Raw genomic sequence first — 24447 nt, forward strand, 5'->3', positions numbered from 1 at the left:
TCTGAAGCTCTGACCATGAGGCTGGGTGTTAGATCCCAGCAGCCGGCTCAAGGTTGACTCAGCCTTCCATCCTTCCAAGGTCAGTAAAATGAGTACCCAGCTTGCTGGGGGGTAAACGGTAATGACTGGGGAAGGCACTGGCAAACCACCCCGTATTGAGTCTGCCATGAAAACGCTAGAGGATACCTTTACCTTTATATATAATTTATATATAAATTAATTAAGCTGCCCCCCCCCCCCATTCAGGAAACCCAAGGTCATAAAAAAAAAACCCATGGTGCCAAGAAACCCTGATTGAGAAAGCCTGGAGCCAAGTCTGAATTCCTCTTGGGTGCATGGCACGGCTTCCTGTATTCCGTCTGGAGGTCTGTTTTCCAGTGGAGAGGTTCTTCCAGAGGTCCTCTGTGGAAGGGAATCTTGCATCATTTCAAGAGACTGTAATACATTTAGTGGTACATATCTGGCTTCTGTCGGGCCCCACCCAGTACACATGTCATCCACCACTGATAATGGGAGATCTAGACCTTTGCTGGTCTGATTGAGATAGAACAAGAGATAACAGTTTTTAAATAGGCGGGGATAGCTATTTTAATTGTTTCCATTGTATTTTAAATTGCCTTAACCAAATTTAATTTTAAGTGTATCAGGATGCCATGTTGCACACCGCTCAGAGCCAGGTTACTGGGACGGGTGGTATAAGAATCCAATTTTTAAAAATCAATTTAATTATTTATTTTTATTTATTGTTTTGATTTATACCTCGCCTCTCCCAGCATGTGTGTGTTAAGTGCTATCAAGTCGCTTTGAATTTATTGATGTATGCCCCGCCCTTCCCCATGGAGATCAAGGCAGCCCTATAGCGATCCTGTAACGACCTCCACAAAGTCCCATTTGTCAAGCAAACTGAGGGCTGTGGCTTCCTCAGTTGTGTCGTTCCTTTTCATATTGGGTCTTCTGCTTTTCCTGCCGCCTTCCACATTTCATAGCATGATTCCATTTCCAGTAGTTCTTGTCTTCTCATCAGGCGACCAAAGGACGGTAGCCTCAGTCCAATCGTTTTAGCTTCTAGGGAGAGTTCAAACGATTTACTGTAGATCAGGGGTGGCCAAAATGTGGATCGCCAGATGTCTATGGACTACAATTGCCATGAGCCCCTGCCAGTGTGTGATGGCAGGGGCTCATGGGGATTGTAGTCCATGGACATCTGGAAACCCACAGTTTGGCCATCCCTGCTGTAGATTGATTTCATTGGTGCTGTAAGCTGATCCTGCATTAAACAGGGACTTTGGACTATAGACCCCTTCCAACTCTATTATTCTGTTATATTCTAACCCAGGGGTAGTCAAACTGCGGCCCGCCAGATGTTCATGGACTACAGTTTCCATGAGCCCCTGCCAGCAAATGCCGCAGTTTGACTACCCCTGTACTGATTTGTTTTTCTGGTGTCCTCCTCCACGACCACGTGTCAAATGAATCCACTTTATTCCTGCCAGCGTTCTTCATTACCCAGCTTTCACACCCCATACATAGTAATGATAGGGAATACTATGACACAAATTATCTTGATCTTGGTCACCAGTGACACACCCTTTCTAGCTCCTTCATTGATGGCCAGACAGCCAAATTAGGGTACCTTTTGCCCATCCCAAAGAATCACAGGAGAAAAAAAACCCTTTTCCTTTATATTTTTACTGCAGCAGAAATATAGACAGGGGGGAGGGGTCCCAAATCTGTGCACAGAACAAAGAGTTACATGAGACTTCTGGGCCTCCTGTTACGAAACAGTCTGGTACACCAATCTTCTTTTTACAAAACAGTAATTAAGAAAATATTATTTCCCTCCTCATTCCATCATCATCACTGCCCTTCCCAGCCTCGAGCTGTTTCTGATTTCTTGGTTGCCCTCTTCCTTTTGGTTAATGATAGAGCCAGGGAATCGAAGACCTGTAGCCATTTCAGTTTCTTCGTCATCATCCTTTAATTCCTCAGCAGAAATCGTGCTTTGGCACCTTCTCCTTTAGTCTTCCTCAGTGGTTGTTCTGAGACTTCTGCTTGTGATATGCTGTCACCACATATGTTCTAATGCAGGGGTAGTCAACCTGTGGTCCTCCAGATGTTCATGGACTACAATCCCTATGAGCCCCTGCCAGCATTTGCTGGCAGGGGCTCGTGGGAATTTAGTTCATGAACATCTGGAGGACCACAGGTTGACTACCCCTGTTCTAATGTTCTTTCCCACCAATTTTTCGCTCCACCATCTAAACGTAATCTAGCTTCCCTTGTGATCTGTCCTGCGCATAGATTGGAGAGATAGGGAGATAAAATACATCCTCGTCTGATACCTTGGCTAACTGGAAAGCCTGCTGTTTCCCCATATTCTGTCCCAACAGTAACCTCTCACCCAGAGCACAGGTTGCTTATCCAAACAATCGGATGTTGTGGCACATCTGTTTCTTTTAAAACCAGCCATAACTTTTCATGATCCACGCAGTCGCATTGCTGTCGCCTATGAAGCACAAGCTGGTTTTCTTCTGAAATTCTCATATGCTTCAGTAACTGATTCAAGTTTGCAATATGCTCTCTAGTGCCTTTCCCTCTTCTGAATCCAGCTTAAACATCTGGTATATCAGAACCACAGAGAATCCGCTGAGCCAGGTTTGATTCCCGGCTCCTCCACATGCAGCCCTGGTAGAGCTGTCCTCACAGCAGTTCTGCTAGAGCTTTCTTGGACCCATCTGCCTCATAGGGTGTCTGTTGTGGGGGGAAAATGGGAAGGCAATTGTAAGCCGGTTTGAGATTCCTTCAGGTAGTAAAGAGAGGTGTATAAAAAACAACATTTCCTCTTTTTTTGGATTTTTCAGTTTATCACTAATTATCATTTTTCCCTGGCCATTTTGACTTCTGCCACTGGTGTTGTTGACAATGCTGCCTTTAGGAACTCTCTCCTTGGGCCCTCCTTCACGCCTGGGACACTTTTATTTGATGAGATTATGTAGTCCTCAAATCCGGCTTTGCTCCATTTTTAAGGGGACAGTTCAGGTGTTTGTCTACGTTCACCTTTAGCTTTCCAGCAAAGAATTTCAGCATTAGGCAGTCATGTCCCTCCAACTTCCCTCTAGTTTCACCTCTTTAACCAAGTACAAATAGAATTGGGATACAGAGAATCCAGGCAGCGGATCTCTCATTCTTTCCTCCTCCTGAAAGAGAATGTTACCAGGTAGGCATGTCCGGAATTTTCTTGACGTTCCATATTCCACCCATGGAACTTGTTGCCCAACTCAAACTATTGCAGCTGACTTCTCCGAATCTTACTAAAGTCTTACTAACTCCTGCATAGCACAGCCTGCATCTGGTTGTCTTGAGGTTCTCCAGAGATCCTAATTTATAGCCTCGGTAGGGTCTAATATGCTGGGGGATTATACCCAAAAGAAACCCAACCAAACAAAACAACCACAGCCGCTCCCATGTTTTGAATCTGAAAATACACAGGGATTCTTGTTCTTCCAGATGCTCTTGTAGAAACGTCCAACCATTTTGGACTTTCTAATTCCAAAGCTTTCTCTCTCTGTCTCATTTATGTAGGTAAGTGACTCAAGATCCCTTTAATTGCATAACATGTGTATGTGGTTGTATGTGTGCATGTACGTGTATAAGCTAAAATCATATGGGGGTTGGCCGGCTGTTGGACAGACAGGTAAGCCGGTTGGAAGAGGAGGCACTCAGGGGCGGGACAGCTGCCCTGATTGGGTGTTGAGCACTGAGTGGCACTTAAGCCATGAGACCAGCTCCTCCTCCAATCCCTTACCAGAAATATATAGTGCTGCAGATTTATTAATTCAGTTTATATACTGCCCCTCACGAGGACGTCTTGGAGCGGTGTACATAGATCCAGTAAAACATTAAACTACTTTTAACAATTGAGAACGAAACACAACAAATCATTTCAGTGAATAGACAACAGTAACATATATATCAGCTACCAAGACATGTGCATTCCACATGGCTCGTTTGAAACATCTTTGAGAAATGCATGAAGCCTGTGCTCCTTTTTCCGATCACCTTGACTTGTGCCGTGAGAACTGAATAATTGTTGCCAGCGTTGTGCCTTTGGTGGTTTTTGGAGCCCTATCTCTGAAAAGAAGCTTCTAAACAGGAAATATTAAGTATATTAGTGTGTCATATGTGTCCAAAGGTCGCAAAATATTTCTGGCTACATAGCGTCAACTCAGCCCCCCCCCCCCATTAAAGATCCCCCCTGACCATAATCTAGCTCCAGGAAATCTGACGATGCATATCTTGGTGCAGTTGTGATATTTGCTAATTGGCAGTTCTTTCCTTCTGGCAGACAGTCCCCGGTCAGAGGTGGTAGATGAAAGTGCCAATTTGAACCTTTATGGTATATTAGATTAGGTGTAGTCAAACTGCTGCCCTCCAGGTGTCCATGGACTACAATGCTGGCAGGGGCTCATGGGAATTGTAGTCCATGGACATCTGGAGGGCCACAGTTTGACTACCCCTGGAATGAAAATCATTATGGGTGGTTGACGAAGCTTCAAGCCAGTGCAATTACTGAGTTGTTGAAAGTGAAGGGACCTGCAGCCTCTCGTAGGGAAGGCATGCAAAATTCTCCTGCTACAAATACTCTTACATTTATGTCTTAGCAAAGCAGGATATCCACTCCCCTGACAATTTCTCCTCCTCCCACTGCAGTTTATTAAACCATCATATTTGGAAGAAAGGGCTCATTTTCTGCAGGAGACTTTCTGGGTATTTTTAGAGGGGGGCTGTCTCTGGAACTGGTCCCATTGAGTCATCATTGGTGTGGTTAATTGTAGGCAGCACAACATTACTTGCACCATTACTAAGAGGTGCTCCATCGTCATAAAGGCACCTTGTATTTTGTTATGGCCGAGGCCTGTTCTTAGCTTCCCCTGAGCAGACTTGATGGTGAGTACTGCAGAATACAATTGTGTGGGAGGCAAGTGCCACCATAAGCCCCCACACCAAGAGTCCATCTGCCCCCCTTGGTACAACCCTGATACAAACCAAGCGTTATAGCAACAAGTCACTTGGCTTGCTTCGTGTGTGCATCTGTAGCAGGCATAAACTGCCAGAAAAAAAAAAGCTAGGAGTCTCAAAACTGGTCACCGGGATCAGGATAATCATGGGAGTTCTAGTACCAAGAATCATAGAATGATAAAATCATAGAGTGGGAAGGGACCTCCTGGGTCAACTAGTCCAACCCCCTGTACTAGGCAGGACACTCAAGATCCTATCGCTCATCCACTGTCACCTGCCACCCCCTTGAGCCTTCACAGAATCAGCCTCTCCGTCAGATGGCTCTCCAGCCTCTGCTTAAAAATCTCCAAAGATAGAGAACCCACCACCTCCCGAGGAAGCCTGAGGGGAATTGGAATAGGTTGGTCTAGGGTAGCGATCCCAAACCTGTGGGTCCATCGACTAACTGGAGGTGGGCCGCAAAGGACACCTTCTCTCCCCCCCCCCCCGGCCCTTTACTTCATCCACGATCCGGCAGGCGCACATGGGACTATCTCGTTGCAGAGGAAAAAGCTCAGAGTTCCCATTGATTTGTCATTGTCATGAGTTAAAATTTCCATGAAAATAAAATGTTCCTTATGTTCATTGTTGTGGCGTGTCTGTATCTTAGTTTAGGGAAGTTTAAACATTACCATAGCGACCAGAGTCAGAGAGCGTTAGGGCAGTGGTTGAGAGTAGAGGAGTAAACTACCCTCCCCCCACCGGGCCTCAGTAAAATCGTCAAGCGTTGAGTGGACCCCGGTGATAAAAAGGTTGGCGACCACTGGTCTAGGGCATAACTCGTTAGAAGGTGGTGGTTACTGTTGTTGTTGTTGTTTGATGCTTGAGGCTGATCCTGCACTGAGCAGGGGTTGGGACTAGATGGCCTGCATGGCCCCTTCCCACTCTAGGATTCTAGGAGTCTAGTTCAGCAGTGGAATGGGCTGCCTCAGGAGGTGGGGAGCTCCGCCTCACTGGCCGTCTTCAAGCAGCGGCTGGACAGATCCTTCTCCTGGATGCTTGAGGCTGATCCTGCCCTGAGCAAGGGGTGGGACTAGATGGCCTTCATGGCCCCTTCCCACTCTAGGATTCTAGGAGTCTAGTTCAGCAGTGGAAGGGGCTGCCTAAGGAGGTGGGGAGCTCCCCCTCACTGGCCGGCTTCAAACAGCAGCTGGACAGATCCTTCTCCTGGATGCTTGAGGCTGATCCTGCACTGAGCAGGGGGTGGGACTAGATGGCCTGCATGGCCCCTTCCCACTCTAGGATTCTAGGAGTCTAGTTCAGCAGTGGAAGGGGCTGCCTAAGGAGGTGGGGAGCTCCCCCTCACTGGCCGGCTTCAAGCAGCGGCTGGACAGATCCTTCTCCTGGATGCTGGAGGCTGATCCTGCACTGAGCAGGGGGTGGGACTAGATGGCCTGCATGGCCCCTTCCCACTCTAGGATTCTAGGAGTCTAGTTCAGCAGTGGAAGGGGCTGCCTAAGGAGGTGTGGAGCTCCCCCTCACTGGCCGTCTTCAAGCAGTGGCTGGACAGATCCTTCTTCTGGATGCTTGCTGATCCTGCCTTGAGCAGAGGGTGGGACTAGATGGCCTGGATGGCCCCTTCGCACTCTAGGATTCTAGGAGTCTAGTTCAGCAGGGGAATGGGCTTCCTAAGGAGGTGGGGAGCTCCCCCTCCCTAGAAGTCTTCAAGCGGCAGCTGGACAGATCCTTCTCCTAGATGCTTGAGGCTGATCCTGCACTGAGCAGGGGGTGGGACTAGATGGCCTCTATGGCCCTTCCCACTCTAGGATTCTGTGAGTCTAGTTCAGCAGTGGAAGGGGCTGCCTAAGGAGGTAGGGATCTCCCCCTCACTGGCTGTCTTCAAGGAGTGGCTGGACAGATCCTTCTCCTGGATGCTTGAGGCTGATCCTGCATTGAGCAGGGGGTGGGACTAGGTGGCTCTCTCAGCCTGACCAACCTCACAGAATATCTGTTGTCAGCAGAAGAGGGGTAGGTGATTTTAAGCCACTTTGAGACTCCTTCATGTAATGAAAAGCAAGGTCCAAAAAGACTAGCTCTTCTTTTTATTTCCTTCTCCTCTTTCTTCTCCTCCTCCTCAATTTAGCATCCTTGCAAGGGGTTAAATGTACCACCAATAGAGTCACAATAATAGCCACCCACTACTTGAACACTGTCAAACACCTACCCTATTTCATCGGGTTATCTTGCAGGAAAAAACTGATGGAAAGGTATGATCCAGTAGGCATCACAGAAACTTGGTGGAATGATTCTCATGACTGGAATGTAATGGTGGATGGATAAGAACTGTTCAGAAAAAACAGAATAGATCGAAGAGGTGGAGGAGTGGCACTGTATGTGAGGAAAGGGCTTACCTGTCAGGAAATTCTAGTGAAGGAGAGCATATCTACAGTGGAAAGCATCTGGGTGAAAATAAGCGAGGGGAAAACAAACAGTGTGGTGGTTGGTGTCTGCTACCGACCGCCTGACCAACGAGAGGATGTGGATGCTGCACTTTGTGAGCAGCTTGAGAAAATATCTAAGCGGCAGGACCTTGTCATCATGGGTGATTTCAATTTCCCAGATGTGTGCTGGGAAACAAACTCTGCGAAGCGTCCTCAGTCATGCAACTTTCTGACCTGCCTGGCTAACAATTTCATTTATCAAATGGTAGATGAACCCACAAGAGGTTCAGCCATACTGGACTTAATACTGACCAACAGGCAAGAGTTGGTGGATGAGGTGAAGGAGGTGGGGACCCTAGGGGGAAGTGACCATGTCCTCATAGAATTCCTTTTGAGATGGGGAGCCAAGGAAGCTTGTAGCCAGACGCGGATGTTGGATTTTCGTAGGGCAAAATTTAATAAACTCAGAGACATGATGAGTGTCATACCATGGACGAGAATGCTGGAAGGGAAGGGAGCATGTGAAGGGTGGGCGCTACTCAAACAGGAGCTATTGCATGCTCAATCAATGACTATCCCAGAATGACGAAAACACTGCAGGAGCTCTAAGAAGCCTATTTGGATGAACAGAGAACTTCAAGAGGAGCTAAGAAAGAAAAGGAAAATGTTCAGGAAATGGAGGGAAGGACAGAGCTCTAAAGAAGAGTACCTACAGGTTACTAGGCACTGTAGATCAATCATAAGAAAGGCCAAAGCTGAGAGTGAGCTAAGATTGGCCAGGGAAGCCCATTGTAACAAGAAAAGATTTTTCAGTTATGTGAGGAGCAAACGTAAAGTAAAGGAGGCAATAGGCCCACTGTTGGGTGCGGATGGACAAACTCTAACAGAAGATGCAGAGAAAGCAGAAAGGCTTAGTGCCTATTTTACATCTGTTTTTTTCCCACAGGTCAAAGTGTTTAGGCACATCTAGAGATGGCTATAGCCAAAGGACAGTGTCTGGGTGGCAGGTTAACATGGATAGAGAGGTTGTCGAGAGGCATTTAGCTGCACTGGATGAGTTCAAATCCCCTGGTCCGGATGAAATGCACCCGAGAGTACTCAAAGAACTTTCCAGAGAACTTGCACAGCCCTTGTCCATCATCTTCGGAACCTCTTTAAGGACTGGAGATGTCCCGGAGGACTGGAAGAGAGCAAATGTTATTCCGATCTTCAAAAAAGGGAGGAAGGATGACCCGGGAAACTACAGACCAGTGAGTCTGACCTCTGTTGTGGGGAAGATAATGGAACAGATATTAAAGGGAGCGATCTGCAAACATCTGGAGGACAATTTGGTGATCCAAGGAAGTCAGCATGGATTTGTCTCCAACAGGTCCTGCCAGACCAACCTGGTTTCCTTTTTTGACCAAGTAACAGGTTTGCTGGATCGGGGAAATTCGGTTGATGTCATTTACTTGGATTTTAGTAAAGCTTTTGACAAGGTTCCCCATGATGTTCTGATGGATAAATTGAAGGACTGCAATCTGGATTTTCAGATAGTCAGGTGGATAGGGAATTGGTTAGAGAACCGCACTCAAAGAGTTGTTGTCAATGGTGTTTCATCAGACTGGAGAGAGGTGAGTAGCGGGGTACCTCAGGGCTCGGTGCTCGGCCCGGTACTTTTTAACATATTTATTAATGATCTAGATGAGGGGGTGGAGGGACTACTCATCAAGTTTGCAGATGACACCAAATTGGGAGGACTGGCAAATACTCCGGAAGATAGAGACAGAGTTCAACGAGATCTGAACACAATGGAAAAATGGGCAAATGAGAACAAGATGCAATTTAATAAAGATAAGTCTTACGTTCTGCATCTGGGTCAGAAAAATGAAAAGCATGCCTACTGGATGGGGGATACGCTTCTAGGTAGCACTGTGTGTGAACGAGACCTTGGGGTACTTGTGGATTGTAAACTAAACATGAGCAGGCAGTGTGATGCAGCGGTAAAAAAGGCAAATGCCATTTTGGGCTGTATCAACAGAGGCATCACATCAAAATCACAAGATGTCATAGTCCCATTGTATACGGCACTGGTCAGACCACACCTGGAGTACTGTGTGCAGTTCTGGAGGCCTCACTTCAAGAAGGACGTCGATAAAATTGAAAGGGTACACAGGAGAGCGACGAAGATGATCTGGGGCCAAGGGACCAAGCCCTCTGAAGATAGGTTGAAAGACTTGGGAATGTTCAGCCTGGAGAAAAGGAGGTTGAGAGGGGACATGATAGCCCTCTTTAAGTATTTGAAAGGTTGTCACTTGGAAGAGGGCAGGATGCTGTTTCTGCTGGCTGCAGAGGAGAGGACACGCAGTAATGGGTTTAAACTTCAAGTACAACGATTTAGGCTAGATATCAGGGAAAAAATTTTCACAGTCAGAGTAGTTCAGCAGTGGAATAGGCTGCCTAAGGAGGTGGTGAGCTCCCCCTCACTGGCAGTCTTCAAGCAAAGGTTGGATACACACTTTTCATGGATGCTTTAGGATGCTTAGGGCTAATCCTGCATTTAGGGGGTTGGACTAGATGGCCTGTATGGCCCCTTCCAACTCTATGATTCTATGATTCTATGATTCTAACAAAAGCTGCTCTTCCCTCACTTTTTACAGAAGGACAAATATAAATCCAATATGCAAATAAAATTTCTTTGGTAAATACCGGGAGGGATCCTGTCACTTGTGCAAACACTGTGTTGAGCAAAGTTTATTTGTTTAAAGATGCATTCCTGACCTCCTGGCTAAAGCTTGGCGCCTTCCTCCCTCTGAAGTGTCTCTGGTGCCAGAGGAAGAGTTGCATCAGCTGGAGGAAATCCCTTGAGAAAATTGGTGGCCAGGCGCTCTTCAGATTTCCATGGTCTACAGTTCCTTTGAGCGTGTGCCGTAGTCCAGGGGTAGGCAACATGTGGTCCTCCAGAGGTTCGTAGACTGCAATTCCCATGAGCCCCTGCCAGCATTTGCTCATGGGAATTGTAGCTCATGAATATCTGGAGGACCACAGGTTGACTACCCCTGCCGTAGTCCATGGACGTCTGGAGAACCAATTTGGCCACACCTGCCTTAGAAGATGCCTGGGTCCACATCATCCTATACAGGGAAGCTTTTGCTTTTCAACTAAGGTTCACAAGTTGAGATTTTATTACCCCTGCTCTAGGTAACACTGTATGCGAACGAGACCTTGGGGTACTTGTGGATTGTAAACTTAACATGAGCAGGCAGTGTGATGCAGCAGTAAAAAAGGCAAATGCCATTTTGGGCTGTATCAACAGGGGCATCACATCAAAATCACAAGATGTCATAGTCCCATTGTATACGGCACTCATCAGACCACACCTGGAGTACTGTGTGCAGTTCTGGAGGCCTCACTTCAAGTAGGACATAGATAAAATTGAAAGGGTGCGGAGGAGAGCGACGAAGATGATCTGGGGCCAAGGGACCAAGCCCTATGAAGATAGGTTGAGGGACTTGGGAATGTTCAGCCTGGAGAAAAGGAGGTTGAGAGGGGACATGATAGCCCTCTTTAAGTATTTGAAAGGTTGTCACTTGGAGGAGGGCAGGATGCTGTTTCTGTTGGCTGCAGAGGAGAGGACACGCAGTAATGGGTTTAAACTACAAGTACAACGATATAGGCTAGATATCAGGAAAAAGTTTTTCACAGTCAGAGTAGTTCAGCAGTGGAATAGGCTGCCTAAGGAGGTGGTAAGCTCCCCCTCACTGGCAGTCTTCAAGCAAAGGTTGGATGCACACTTTTCTTGGATGCTTTAGGATGCTTAGGGCTAATCCTGCGTTGAGCAGGGGGTTGGACTAGATGGCCTGCATGGCCCCTTCCAACTCTAGGATTCTATGATTCTATGATTCTATTTTATTTACCCAGGGCTGATTTGGGCATAAACCAGGTGGGGGGATGCAGAAACAAATAATCAAATGGCTATCTTTTTTTCCTTCTAACGGGGGTCCTCCCCTTTCTCTCTTTCAGCCCATCATTCCAATGTTCACTCAAAATGTTCGGGAAGGAATCCGGTCACTTGGCGGGATAAGTAAGCCCCTTCACTCCTCCCCCCTCCCCCATATTGTTTGTTATTGTTATCTTTGCATTAGTGTTGCTGTCTGAGAGCTTTGGTGCAGTGTTATTGTGGAAAAGATCATAAATCATTTAGAAAATGTATTTGCTGCCTCTCCTAAAACCTGATTGAGGTTGGCTTATGAAGGGGCCCAGGATACAGTTATTTCAAAACCATAAAGTTCATGAAGAGGACAAAAGAAGAAGGGGACAACAGAGAATGAGGTGGCTGGATGGAGTCACTGAAGCAGTAGGTGCGAACTTAAATGGACTCTGGGGAATGGTGGAGGACAGCAAATGCGCATGCGTGACCTGTCCACGCATGTGCATTGTGCATGCGCGACCACACATGCATGGCATGCGCGGCCAGGCAATTGCCCTCCCTGCCGCCGCTGGTCCGCAGCCTCAAGAAGGTTGCGGACCACTGGATTAGAAGGCTTCGCCGCAGAAGAGAGCATCGTACGAGCCGTTCTGTTTATTTCCCTCTTAACATGCTCCTTTTTGCTTTTCTGGTTTTGTTTCTTGTTCTTAATGAGGCAGAGTTTTTCCGGCTCGTGTATGAATATCTCCGTTTGCCCCTCGTCCCGCTTTATGGAAACTTTCCTGTCAAGCTGCGTACCTTTCTCGGGGAGCCTCTTCCGTATCGTCCCAAAGCAACTGCTGAGCAACTGGCAGAACAGGTAAGCTGCTTCTCTTCAGGATCTTTAAGGAGAACCTTGACTGTTGGGCAACCGGCCACCATCCTCTCACTTTTGCTCTGCTTACCCTTCTGAGAATTTACTTGGCCTCCCATTCGGCATTCCTCATACTTTATTGTTGGCACTCCCCAGAATTAATTAACTAATTAAATGTATATACTGCCCCCCCCCAAAGGTTCAGGGCGGTTTACATCAAACAGGAACAATACAATTGTATTGTTGGGACTTCTTGTCCTACAGCCTATGCAACTATTTGTAGCATGATTATCTTTTCTTCTCACAAGAGTCCAGGGACTATTGTCTTTTTAAAAGAACTTCACTGAATCTTCAGAATTAAAATAGCATTACCTGAGGTAATGCTACAGTGGTGGAAGAGTGAACAGGGGTGGGCAAACTGCAGCCCTCCATGGACTACAATTCCCATGAGCCCATATTTTATGCCAATAAAAGGTTACTGACTGACTGACTACCCCTGCTTTAAATCTTTTGATTTCTTTGGTGCTAAATTGCATTAAAAACAACAAAAAAGTGATTTATAATGTTTCTCATGAACTAGGAATTCCAAATATTAATTTCTCTTTCCCCACTCTCTCCCCTCCCTTCTCATAGGCCAAGAACAGCGTCCAAACTTTAATAGACAAACACCAGAAGCTTCCAGGGAATGTTTTCAGAGCTCTAATGGAACGATTCACAATACAGAAGAAAGAAGACTAGTGTGATCTGGGATTGATGAATGGTTGTAAAAGTATTTTAAAATCACGTCTCAAACACACATCTCAATTGCGACGTTTGAGAAGGTTCTTATTATAGTTGTTTCCTGCGGTCGTACCATTTTTCAGAGAAGTTGGCTTTGTTCCCTGGCCCCCACAGACGACGATCATGGTTAAATGCCAGTGCCCAACTTTTACAGATAGATTTTTCTTAAAGTGCATTGTCTTTTTTTGTGCAGTAGGCCGTACAGAGGCTTCGTCTGAATGAGCGGGACATGGGCCGTTCCCACCCTCTGTTTACTCACGGCAAGGCCAACAATTGGGGAGTCAGTTGAGTGAGAGCCGGTGTGGCATAGAGGTTAGAGTTTTGCGTTAGGATTGGGTGGACCCAGGTTCAAATCCCGGCTTCTTGGGAAACATGATTATCTTGGGCCTGGCAATCTCTCGTCCTAACCTACCTGACAGGCATGTTGTGAAGATAAAATACAGACGGGGGGAATCAAGTATGGCCCCCGGAGCTCCTCGGAAGGAGGTAGAAATAGGACAGAAATGCACTAAATCAATGCGGAATCATTTTATTTAAACTGATCTGTTCCCGCTTCTAAGTATTATCTGTTATAATAGGAATGTTCCATCTCACCCAGGCCCTGATATTTGTCATATGTGAAATTAAGACAGTACTGTTAAAGAAAGCATACCTCCAAAAGGCCCTGTTGTACACTACATTTTGACAATGTTTGGGGAAATGATTTGAAGCATGGCTACCATCTCTCTTGTGTCACCTGCACTGGAAACACCTGGAAACCTGTTCCACCTCAGTTGTTTCGAAAGCCAGGGCTTCAAGAGCATGTGATCAGATCCTGGGGACTTCCCATCACATCACACCAGGGGTAGTCAAACTGTGGCCTGCCAGATGTCCATGGACTACAGTTCCCATGAGCCCCTGCCAGCAAATGCTGGCAGGGGCTCATGGGGATTGTAGTCCATGGACATCTGGCGGGCCGCAGTTTGACTACCCCTACATCACACGTTGCATGTAGCCACAAGCTCTTTCAGTGCCCTCCTCCTTCTACCCTAGCTAGACTCCTGCTCTTCTCTCTCTCCCAGACACACACATGTACTAGAATGGTGAATTTGTCCATAAAGATAGGGAAGCCTCCTTCTGGGGGAAATATGCCCTCCGGAAGACCTTACTAGAACGATTTAGATGCCTGTTTCCTTTGTTTTCCTTCTTGGATGAGCCACATGAAGGCTGGAGTTACCATGTGAAGATTTCAGAATTCTTCTCTCTATTAATGTCACCTTCACTGAGGTTTTATGCTGGCATGTCTAAATGCACTTCGAACTGCTGTGACCAAGGGCCGGCATTCCCATGTTCCCTTTGCCTGCTCTTGCACATTCAAACATCCAGAGACCTGGAACATGCCCTGCTACACAGCAAGCGATGCCCCCTCCTCAGAGGCCACCTGATAAAACCGCTAATGAGAGGACACCTCCGTAATCCTATGGCACGGCTTCAACATCTGTTGCATGACCAAAATCCCCAGACAGGTGGGAGCCACTGCCAGAATTATTTTACTTGACCTTGTTCAGAAATGCTAAAAAATTTATAGCAAATCTGAGTTTTAGCTTGAATGATTTTAGCACATGCACACACATATCTATGTTTGGTTAATAATGCCAGTAAAGGGAGTTGAGTCGAGTTCCCACGTGAAAGCCCCCTGGGTGCTGGGACCACATGGAGAACAAGTTCTGCTCTCTGCATGGAGTAGGGCCCCGAAATGGTATTTGAGTGATTTGATTGAAAAGTGAAGCAATATCGGGTCTGGAGTCAAGGCTCTCATACAATCAGTCTTGGCTTCATAGTTGTAACCTGTAGAGTTTCTTTGGAATGTGGAGATTCACCTGCCGAGAAAAGGGCAGGTTTGCTCCGTAATTCACTCCATAATTCACAACAAAGCAAAATCCAGTGTCACCTTCATAGACAGTTTTATTTCTCTCATGTTTTTGTGAACTACAGCTGAATTCGAGGGGATTGGTTGGCTGTTTTAGCAAAGAATTATCATATGGCTTGATTTGGATGTTGTGACACAGTTTACTAATTTAACAGGATTAACTTTTGCTTATATATTTCCACTGTCATGATGGTCAGTTCATACTCTGAGGAAGAGTGCTTGCCCTCGAAAGCTCACGCCTGGAATAAATGTTTGTTGGTCTTAAAGATGCCACTGGACTCTGATCTGGTTTCGTTGTGCTGCTTCCCTTACTGTGATTCCACTTCCCTACAGCTCCCTTCGGTGATTCTGATAGTCTTTATCACATACTGCAATCCTTATTTTTTCTTTCGTCAAGTCACAGCTGATTATTTCTTTTTTTTTTTTTTGCTGTCAAGTCACAATGGACTTAGGGCGGCCTCTCATGGAGTCTTCAAGGCCAGAGACATTCAGAGGGGGCCTGCCTCTGCATCAGAGCCCTGATATTTCTGGGAAGTCACCCTTCCAAATACTAGTCAGGGCTGGCCATGCTAAGCTTCTGAGATCTGACAAGATAGGGCTATCCTGGGTCAGGATGCGCAACCAAAATGCACAACCTAGTCCTGGCTTTGTGAAGTTTGTTTGTTTCCAAAGTGTGAATTTTGCAGTTCATAAGAATGCTTGGTTAAGAAAGGAAAACCAGCAAGGTTTGAGAACAGCATTATCAGTGTGGCTGTGTTAAGGGGTGAGTGTAATAACGCCATGTCCTTTCCACAGAGCCCTTAGGCCAGGGGTAAAAGTAACATATCTCCCCTCCTTCCGTCATAGCGGTAGGATCATGATGTATTTTTCATCTGCTCGAAACTGGTCATAAGCCTGTTTAGATACAAATCCATGCCCTGTTCACGTAAGGACGTACGGAGAAAACTTCATTCCAATCCAATACCTTTATTACGGTGCTAGACCAGTAATCAAGTTACAATGTACATAGATCATTCCAGCTAAAAGAATCAACAAAATTACATTTTAAAATTCACAAACATATCTATCTACATTGTTCCAAGTTCACCCTTCCTTGTTTTGATTGCCCTCCATGCAAATCTGGCAACAACAGAAGTTATTTCAGGGCATTTATCTGATAACATCTTTAATTGCTTCCGAGTTGGACCTATTCTGTGGGGATGGCAAAGTAAGTTCTCTCCTGATCTGCTCGTATAACCTATATTGGAGTAAAACGTGTTCTAAAAGCGGATGTTATATCGGCGAAGTGTAAATGATCTCCTATGGTCTGGGATACCTAGATTAGATAAGTAAGGTAATGGCCTCAAATTATCATAGAATCATGACAACCTTTCAAATACTTAAAGACGGCTATCGTGTCCTCTCTCAACCTCCTTTTCTCCAGGCTGAACATTCCCAAGTCCCTCAACCTATCTTCATAGGGCTTGGTCCCTTGGCCCCAGATCATCCTCGTCGCTCTCCTCTGTACCCTTTCAATTTTATCAACGTCCTTCTTGAAGTGAGGCCTCCAGAACTGCACACAGTACTCCAGGTGTGGTCTGACCAGTGCCGTATACAATGGGACTATGACATCTTGTGATTTGGCTACAAGCTTCCTTGGCTCCCCATCTCAAAAGGAATTCTATGAGGACATGGTCACTTCCCCCTAGGGTCCCCACCTCCTTCACCTCATCCACCAACTCTTGCCTGTTGGTCAGTATTAAGTCCAGTATGGCTGAACCTCTTGTGGGTTCATCTACCATTTGATAAATGAAATTGTTAGCCAGGCAGGTCAGAAAGTTGCATGACTGAGGACGCTTCGCAGAGTTTGTTTCCCAGCACACATCTGGGAAATTGAAGTCACCCATGATGACAAGGTCCTGCCGCTTGGATATTTTCTCAAGCTGCTCACAAAGTGCCGCATCCACATCCTCTCGTTGGTCAGGCGGTCACCAACCACCACACTGTTTGTTTTCCCCTTGCTTATTTTCACCCAGATGCTTTCCACTGTAGATATGCTCTCCTTCACTAGAATTTCCTGACAGGTAAGCCCTTTCCTCAGTTCCCTATCTTTTGTTTTATTATCACCTTTGCTCGATTGCAACCAATTAACTGTTTTGATAGACCATATGAGCAGAGTCTTTTCTCAAGAATGGATAACTAGGGTACAAACAATGAATCAGACATTATTGATTCGTCATCAGATTGCATGGAGCTTTAGCTGGAGAGAACTCTCTTCAGAATTGTTTGGGTGGCCCTATAAGGCCATTTTCTCGGTGAGGACACTTATAATGAAGGGATTTTCTTGGGAAGGATCATTAAGGGTGTACTGCATTTTGTCTGTTTTTAATGTTGGAAATAGCTGCCTTGAGCCTCAAGGGCATGTATAAATTATTTAAATAAGTAAATAGCAAATATATGTTAAAAGTTTGCTTCTGCGCGCCTGTGAGATGGGACCAAGCGAACTATTGGTGCCCCCAGTTCCTTCATGTGTGCTCTTAAAATATTGAGAGTACCCAAAAAACTGGCGGTATCCATGGGCAGGAGCCAGTTGGGCCTCTGTTCTTCCAGGGCAAATCCCATAGACTGTACCAATTAGTCACTATTTTAATGTTTTTTCTTCTTCCATCCGAGGAAGTTTTGTTTAAAGGAAGTAACAGAATCCAACTCAATCTTTTTGGAGATGATTCAATATATTTCTCAGGGACAAAAATTTTCCCTGTCTATTTTCTGTATATTTGTATGGTGTTCCATTTAGATTTTTAAAATGGGTTTTGGTCTGAATGACCGTGAATAAATATTGATTGATAGATTTTTAAAATGTACAGAATAAAGTTAGTTGGCAACTGACAAAAGACCGTCTGTGTCCTTATTACTGTTATATCTTTTATTTCTTCTTGAATAGCCGAGATCAGGGATTCCCAACCAGGGATCCGCAAACCTCTGGGCGTTCACAAGAACTCTGGAGGGGGTCCAGGACATTTCCCCTCCTGCCTCAATGGACTTGGTCACCAGCTAGGGAACTGGCTACTGTGATCGCTCGCCCGTCCTGAGCATCAGTTATCTCATGGTTCCTACACCTGGGAGTGGGCGGAGCCTGCAAGGCTACTATTACCTTAAACCGCATCCTCTCCCCCCTCCCCCCAGCCCTCTTCAAGTCTGCCTGTTAACGTGGGTGGTGATGTCACTTCCAGTGACAGGTAACTTGTGAGGGTGTGGCTGAGAGGCGTGGCCAGGTGACAGCACTTCCGGGGATCTTCGAAACCTGGAAAATGATTACAGGGACTTCTCCATGGTCAAAAGTTTGAAAAAGGCTGGCTTATATAACTGAATTCATAGATGTTTTTGGGAGTTTTCCATTATCATTATGACAATTCTCATATAAATTTTAACCTAATTAACAGATGTTCAGGACAGTTGTGTCTCACAGTTTTGAAGAACAACAACAAAACTTGTAGCACAAAAGCATTATCCTTAAACAATTCAAGATAAGAATATCTAAAAACCCAGTAACCAGAGATGCCTTTTGTGTCATGCCTGCTGTTTACACAATAAATGAAATTGTTCATGAATACCTTTGCATGATTTCTCAGTCCAAAAATAAAAAAGCACATAATTTATGCCTGTACTGGGCAGGGGAGAAATAATACGCCTGCAAAAAGCTTGGGAGTCAGGTTGGTGTTGTAGTTAGGAGCAGCGGCCTCTAATATGGCAAGTCAGGTTTGATTCCCTGCTCCTCCGCATGCAGCCAGCTGGGTGACCTTGGGCTAGTCACAGTCCTGTTAGAGCTGTCCTTCCACAGCAGTTCTGTCAAAGCTTTCTCAGCCCCCCTTACCTCACAGGGTGTCTATTGTGGGGAAAGGAAGGGAAGGCCACTTTAAGACTCATTCAGGTAGTGAGAAGCGGGTTATAAAAGCCAACTCCTCTTGTTAATCACAATTATTTCACTCTTCTATCCCCCCAGTATTAAAGTTTGTTTATTTAAATATTTATATGCCACATTTCTCTGCCCTACTGAGTAGAGTTGCCAGTCTGCCAGAAGTAACTTCCAGAAGACCTTAAGAAGTATTTATCTGTTAACTGTGTGGCTTTACTGCTTCCAAAAATTTGCCCTCCCCCAAGAACCTACTACAGGGATTCTGGACCTACCCGAGCAACCTCCAGACTTGGAAGACACTGAGATGTGATCTTCCCTGAAGGCACGGTGAGATAAAGCATACAGCTAGATGTAGATCTGGTTCACTCCTTGAAGGGATGGTAAAATAAACTCCCAGATGTAGACTGGCACATTTGCCCAGAGGGATCTGGTTTGGAACGGGCAGCTTCCAGTCCCCATGAAGGCCTACCTGTCACTTCACGTAGTCTTGCTTTACTTTGGTGACAAGTACAGGAGGATCGACTTTGTCACTAAACCTGTGAACTCAAAGAGAATATTTGGTGGAGTTTGGGGACCTCAGTGAGGCATAGAATATTGAATCCAAGAGTTAGAAGGGGCCTCCTGGGTCATCTAATCCAACCCCTGCACTATGCAGGACACCCACAACCCTCTCGCTCACCCACTGTCGCCTGCCACCCTCTTGAGCCTCAAGCATAACGCCTTCCGAAGCAGCTGTCTCCCCCCAAGGGGATCTTGGTCATTTGGAAACCAAATGCAACAGTGGGAAATCTCCAGGTCCCACCTGGACACTGGTAACTCTAATCACACATCCATTTGCTGAGGCAGTTTCCTTTTCATACGTGTGGTTAACTGTTGGCTGGATGAATTAATGCAGAAATAACATTATTTCCCCCCTGCCCCCTCCTGAAAGGAGAATTTGTTGGCATGGATGGGACAGGAGGAAACAAAACTGGGACACATGAGGCCATCTCTTTTGAGAACAGGTTTGTTCTTACCAGATAGTCAAAACAAATTATATTGGGTGGTTGATATGTAACATTGGGGGGCTGATGCAATACATTGTGGGAGTGGTGAAAATACCATCAAGTAAGAGCTGAGTTACAGTGACCCTTTGCAGGGATGGCCAAACTGTTGCTCTCCAGATGTCCATGGACTACAATTCCCATGCTGGCAGGGGCTCATGGGAATTGTAGTCCATGGACATCTGGAGAGCAACAGTTTGGCTACTGTCATAGTGTTCTCAAGGCAAGAGATAATTCCCATGAGCCCCTGCCAGCATGTGGCCAAAATGTGGCTTCATAAGGAGAACCATGCTGGATCAGACAAAAGGCATTTACAACGGCCAGTTAGGTGCCTCTAGGACAGGGGTGGCCAAACTGTAGCTCTCCAGATGTCCATGGACTACAATTCCCATGAGCCCCTGCCAGCATGGGAATTGTAGTCCATGGACATCTGGAGAGCAACAGTTTGGCTACTCCTGTCATAGTGTTTTCAAGGCAAGAGACAACCGGCATTAGTTTGCTCCTGTCTGCCTCTGTAGAGCAATCCTCCTCTTCCTTGGTGGTCCACCATCCAAGTTCAAAGCAGGGCTGACCGTCCAAGATCAAGCTAGCCTGGTCCAACCAGGTCAGGACAAAGCTTCTTACCCTATGACTGGTGGTGGTAAACTCCTTGGAGAAACACCTAGATCAGGGATTCCCAACCCTGGGCCTGCAGACTCCTACGGGGGGGGGGGGGGTCCGTAGGAGCTCCACAGCATTTCCCCTCCTGGCTGCTTCCATTCCTCCCCTCTCCCTCTTCCAAGTGTGAGTTCTTTCAGGGCTCCTGTGCCTGGGCAGAGGGGGAGCCTGCACGCCTGCCCCCTCCATAAACTGCTTCCTGTTTCTCCCACCCCGAGACCCCCTCGAGCCTGCCTGGTTAATGTAGGTGGTGATGTCACATCACTTCAGGGAAATGTGGTTGGCCAACATCACTTCCAGGGCTCCTTGAAGCCTGGACACTTATTTCAAAGCACCTCCATGGTCAACAGACTGATAAAGGCTGACCTAGATCATGGTATGTGGGGAGGAGAGGGAATTCAGCAGGGTGCAATACCCTTGGGGAGAGAAATGCTCCGAAGTAGCAATTTTCTCCAGGAGAAGAGGACTCTCTTGTCTGGAGATAAACTGGAATATTGAGGGCATTCCAGACCCCACCTGGCAGCCTTCACCTGAATTCAGCCTCGAGAAAGTTAGTTTAGGGACAGTAAAGGTGGCTGTACCCTTGTCCCTCACCTGGAAACCAACTGGTGCAGAATCCAGCCGGTGCTGAGGCAGCTGCACTGGTTACCAGTTGAAATCCGGATCTGGTTCAAGTTATTGGTTATAACCTTTAATGTTATTGGCAGTCTGGGTCCAGCGTCTCTGAGGGACCGTCTGTCTGCCTACGGCACTCTGTTCTTCAAATAACAGGCTGCTTATCCCTGACCCAACGGAAGTCTGCCTGACCTCGCCCAGGGCCCCTGGAAGAGTCATGGCCCCTACCTGGTGGAATGGGACCCTGGAAGAGCTGAGGGCCCGGATGGAGCTGGTCCAATTCCGCAGGGATTGCAAGATGGAGCTCTTCCACGAGGTTGTTGGTTGAAGCCATGATATTAACACCTCTCTGCCGGCTGGGAGTCAAAATGGATGAGCTGACGGCAGAACGTGCTTATCATTGTTATGAGGACTGTACTGATGCTGCAATCGGACTGTATTAGGCTAGTTAATTTTTAGGATGGTTTTAATACTGTATTTTACTTGCATGTTATTTTAACCTTGTAAGCCGCCACGAGCCAGCTTGGCTGAGAGTGACGGGGAAGAAGAAGAATAGTTGGTTTTTATATACAGCTTTTCTCTACCCAAAAGAGTCTCTACCCAAAGGCTTACATTTGCCTTCCCTTTCCCCTCCCCACAACAGACACCCTGTGAGGGAGGGGAGGCTGAGAGAGCCCTGAGATTACTGAAGAAGAAGAAGAGCTGGCGCTTATATGCCGCTTTTCTCTACCCGAAGGAGGCTCAAAGCGGCTTCCAGTTGCCTTCCCTTTCCTCTCCCCACAACAGACATCCTGTTAGGCTGAGAGAGCCCTGATATCACTGCTCAGTCAAACAGTTTTATCAGTGCCGTGGCCAGCCCAAAGTCACCCAGCTGGCTGCATGTGGGGGAGTGCAGAATCGAACCCGGCATGCCAGATTAGGTCCGCACTCCTAACCACGACACCAAACTGGCTCTCCTTTGACAAACCAATAAATACATGAATAAAAACACTCTGCCCTTGCCTCTGCTACTGCTGGCGTAACCCCAAACCTTTTGTTTGGTGCCCCCATCACAGTCATGAAGCATTTATCCGGGTTGTATGCTAAAACCGGGAGACAACCCGGAAGAAAGGGCAGAGTCTGAGGGAGGGAACTGAGGTGCCACATGCCTGAGACAATAATCCTAGAGGAGCACATCAGTGACCTCTGAGCAGATCCTGGGAAGGCAGAGTCACTCCCAGAAACCAATGTTTGGATTCATGGCTTCTAATCTCATCAAGAAGTCTCTTTGCCACATCGGTCACTGTTTCCGTTGGCATGCCTGTTGCCTCATGCAGGCACCTGTGCTCATCTTTGGATCAGTCACCTCTGTCCTGCTTCTCATCCGACAGTTTCCTTTTGTGCGGGATCCCTGCTAGGGGTGCCAATGGCCTGATGCGGCCTGAAGATCCAGATCTCTAGACAAAGAGATCAGTCCCCTTAGAGAAAATGGCTGCTTTGGAGGGTGGATTCTGTTGCATTATATTCTGCTGAGTCTCCCAAGACCACCCCCAAACCTCCAGGAATTTCCCATCCTAGAGATGGACCCTCAGTTTCCTATTCATTCATTCATTCATTCATTCATTCATTCATTCATTCATTTTAAAGAAATTCCACTTTCCCATCCAATCAGGGTCTGTAAGGCAGAGAACGTAAAAACATCCCAACATCTAAACAACCAAAAAACATTCAATTTGGTTATTCAATCCAACTTTAATGCAATTAAAAACATATTCAAAAACTAATATTAATGATTATTCTCAGGTCGTCACCCATCTAGCCTCAGATGGCAGGAGCAACTGAAACAGGCCCTCTGAGGATGACCAGACTGAGTGAGTAGGTTCGTACAAGAGACAGTTCTCCTTGAGGCCTATTCCTGGCCTTCACTGTTATCCAAAATGTACGTCTCCTGAGTTTGAGGAAAGTATTGACTTATTGAGAGGCTGGTAACTATGGGTTCTCCACCTATGTAGACTAGGTTATTCCCTTAAGAAACTCTTGATAAACCAGTCCAGAGCAAACCAGAAACTTGTTTTTTATTTAAAAGAATTTAGAAGGAATACAAACATGAATGCAAAAACACATAAAGCATTCACACAAGATTTATCTGAGGTAAATAAGGATTGAACAGGAGTATGTTATCATCATGGCCTGAAGAGAGAAGTCTGTGGATTCATGGAAGGAAGAGAGGAGCTGATACACAAGTAGGCAGTGTGTGCAGGGTTCTTAAGATATGCATGTGTGTGCACACACGCACAAACACATACATGGTGTTAGGTGATCTACTTTAACAATAAAAAAAGTATCCTTGGGCTATGGATGGCTTGCTAGCCCCTAAAACAATCTACTGATGTGATTTCTTGTGTATGACAAAGCGGATGGAAAGGATGTAATAGATTTGTCTGGAGTGAGGATAATACCCATGACCATTGGTCCCCAACCTTTTTATCACCGGGGACCGGTCAACGCTTGACAATTTTACTGAGGCCTGGGGGGGTAGTCTTTTGCCGAGGGACGTCACCGCCACCACCTGAGCCCCTGCTCCGCTTGCTTTCCCAACAGCCCCCCTGATTCCCTGCCACCCGCTGGGGAGCACTGCCAACAGCAGCTGCGCAGTACTATGCTGAGGGGGAGTCTCAGCTATGGCGGCCGCTGGAGAGCACCAAAGGTGAGCCGGTGGCAGAGTGGCAGGGCAGCTCCCAAGGCCAGGGAGGAGGACGAGGAACCGTGGACCAGTACTGATCCATGGACCGGTACCAGTCCCTCGACCAGGGGTTGGGGACCAGTGACCTAGGAGATATATGATAGGCCTCCAAGCTGGGGGGAAATATACCAACAAAACAGGATATAAACTAGGTCAAGGAAACACCCCATGGCAAGGACAGATAATCAGTGAACATGTGAACTGGGACTTGTCAAAGATAAGTTGGTCTGTATACCCCAAAGGAGTCTCAAAGTGGCTTAACATTGCCCTTCTCCTCTTCACCCACAACAGACACCCTGTGAGGTAGGTGGGGGTGAGAGAGCTCTGATACTAAGGTTACCCAGCTGACTGTATGTGGAGGAGTGGGGGATCAAACAGGATTCTTCCAGATTAGAGTTTGCTGCTGTGGTGGAAAGTGCTGTCAAGTCACAGCCAAGTTAAAATGACCCCATAAGGTTTTCAAGACAAGAAATGGGCAAAGTTGTTTTGCCATTGTCTGCCCCTGCAGCAAAACCCTGTACTGCCTTGGTGATCTACCATCCTAATACTAGCAAGGGCTAACCCTGCTTAGTTTCCAAGAACTGGCAAGTTTAAACCAGCCTGAGCTATCCAGGGTCTTATCTGCAC

The 24447-nt window shown here is 46.5% G+C and overlaps 1 protein-coding gene across 4 annotated transcripts in view; it reads left to right on the forward strand.

Moving 5' to 3' along the window:
• Positions 1–15158, forward strand: part of LOC143834798 (DGAT1/2-independent enzyme synthesizing storage lipids-like) — a 65307-nt gene extending 50149 nt beyond the window's left edge. For all 4 annotated transcript variants that reach the window (XM_077331575.1, XM_077331577.1, XM_077331578.1 and 1 more), the window contains exons 5-7: positions 11442–11502; positions 12066–12205; positions 12833–15158. In XM_077331575.1, coding sequence (XP_077187690.1) covers positions 11442–11502; positions 12066–12205; positions 12833–12937 — 306 coding nt within the window. In that variant the 3' untranslated portion in view covers positions 12938–15158. The remainder of the gene's footprint in view (positions 1–11441; positions 11503–12065; positions 12206–12832) is intronic.
• The last annotated feature ends 9289 nt before the right edge of the window (positions 15159–24447 follow it).

Source organism: Paroedura picta, chromosome 4, assembly GCF_049243985.1.
Source record: "Paroedura picta isolate Pp20150507F chromosome 4, Ppicta_v3.0, whole genome shotgun sequence".
In the NCBI taxonomy this organism is placed as follows: Eukaryota; Metazoa; Chordata; class Lepidosauria; order Squamata; family Gekkonidae; genus Paroedura; species Paroedura picta.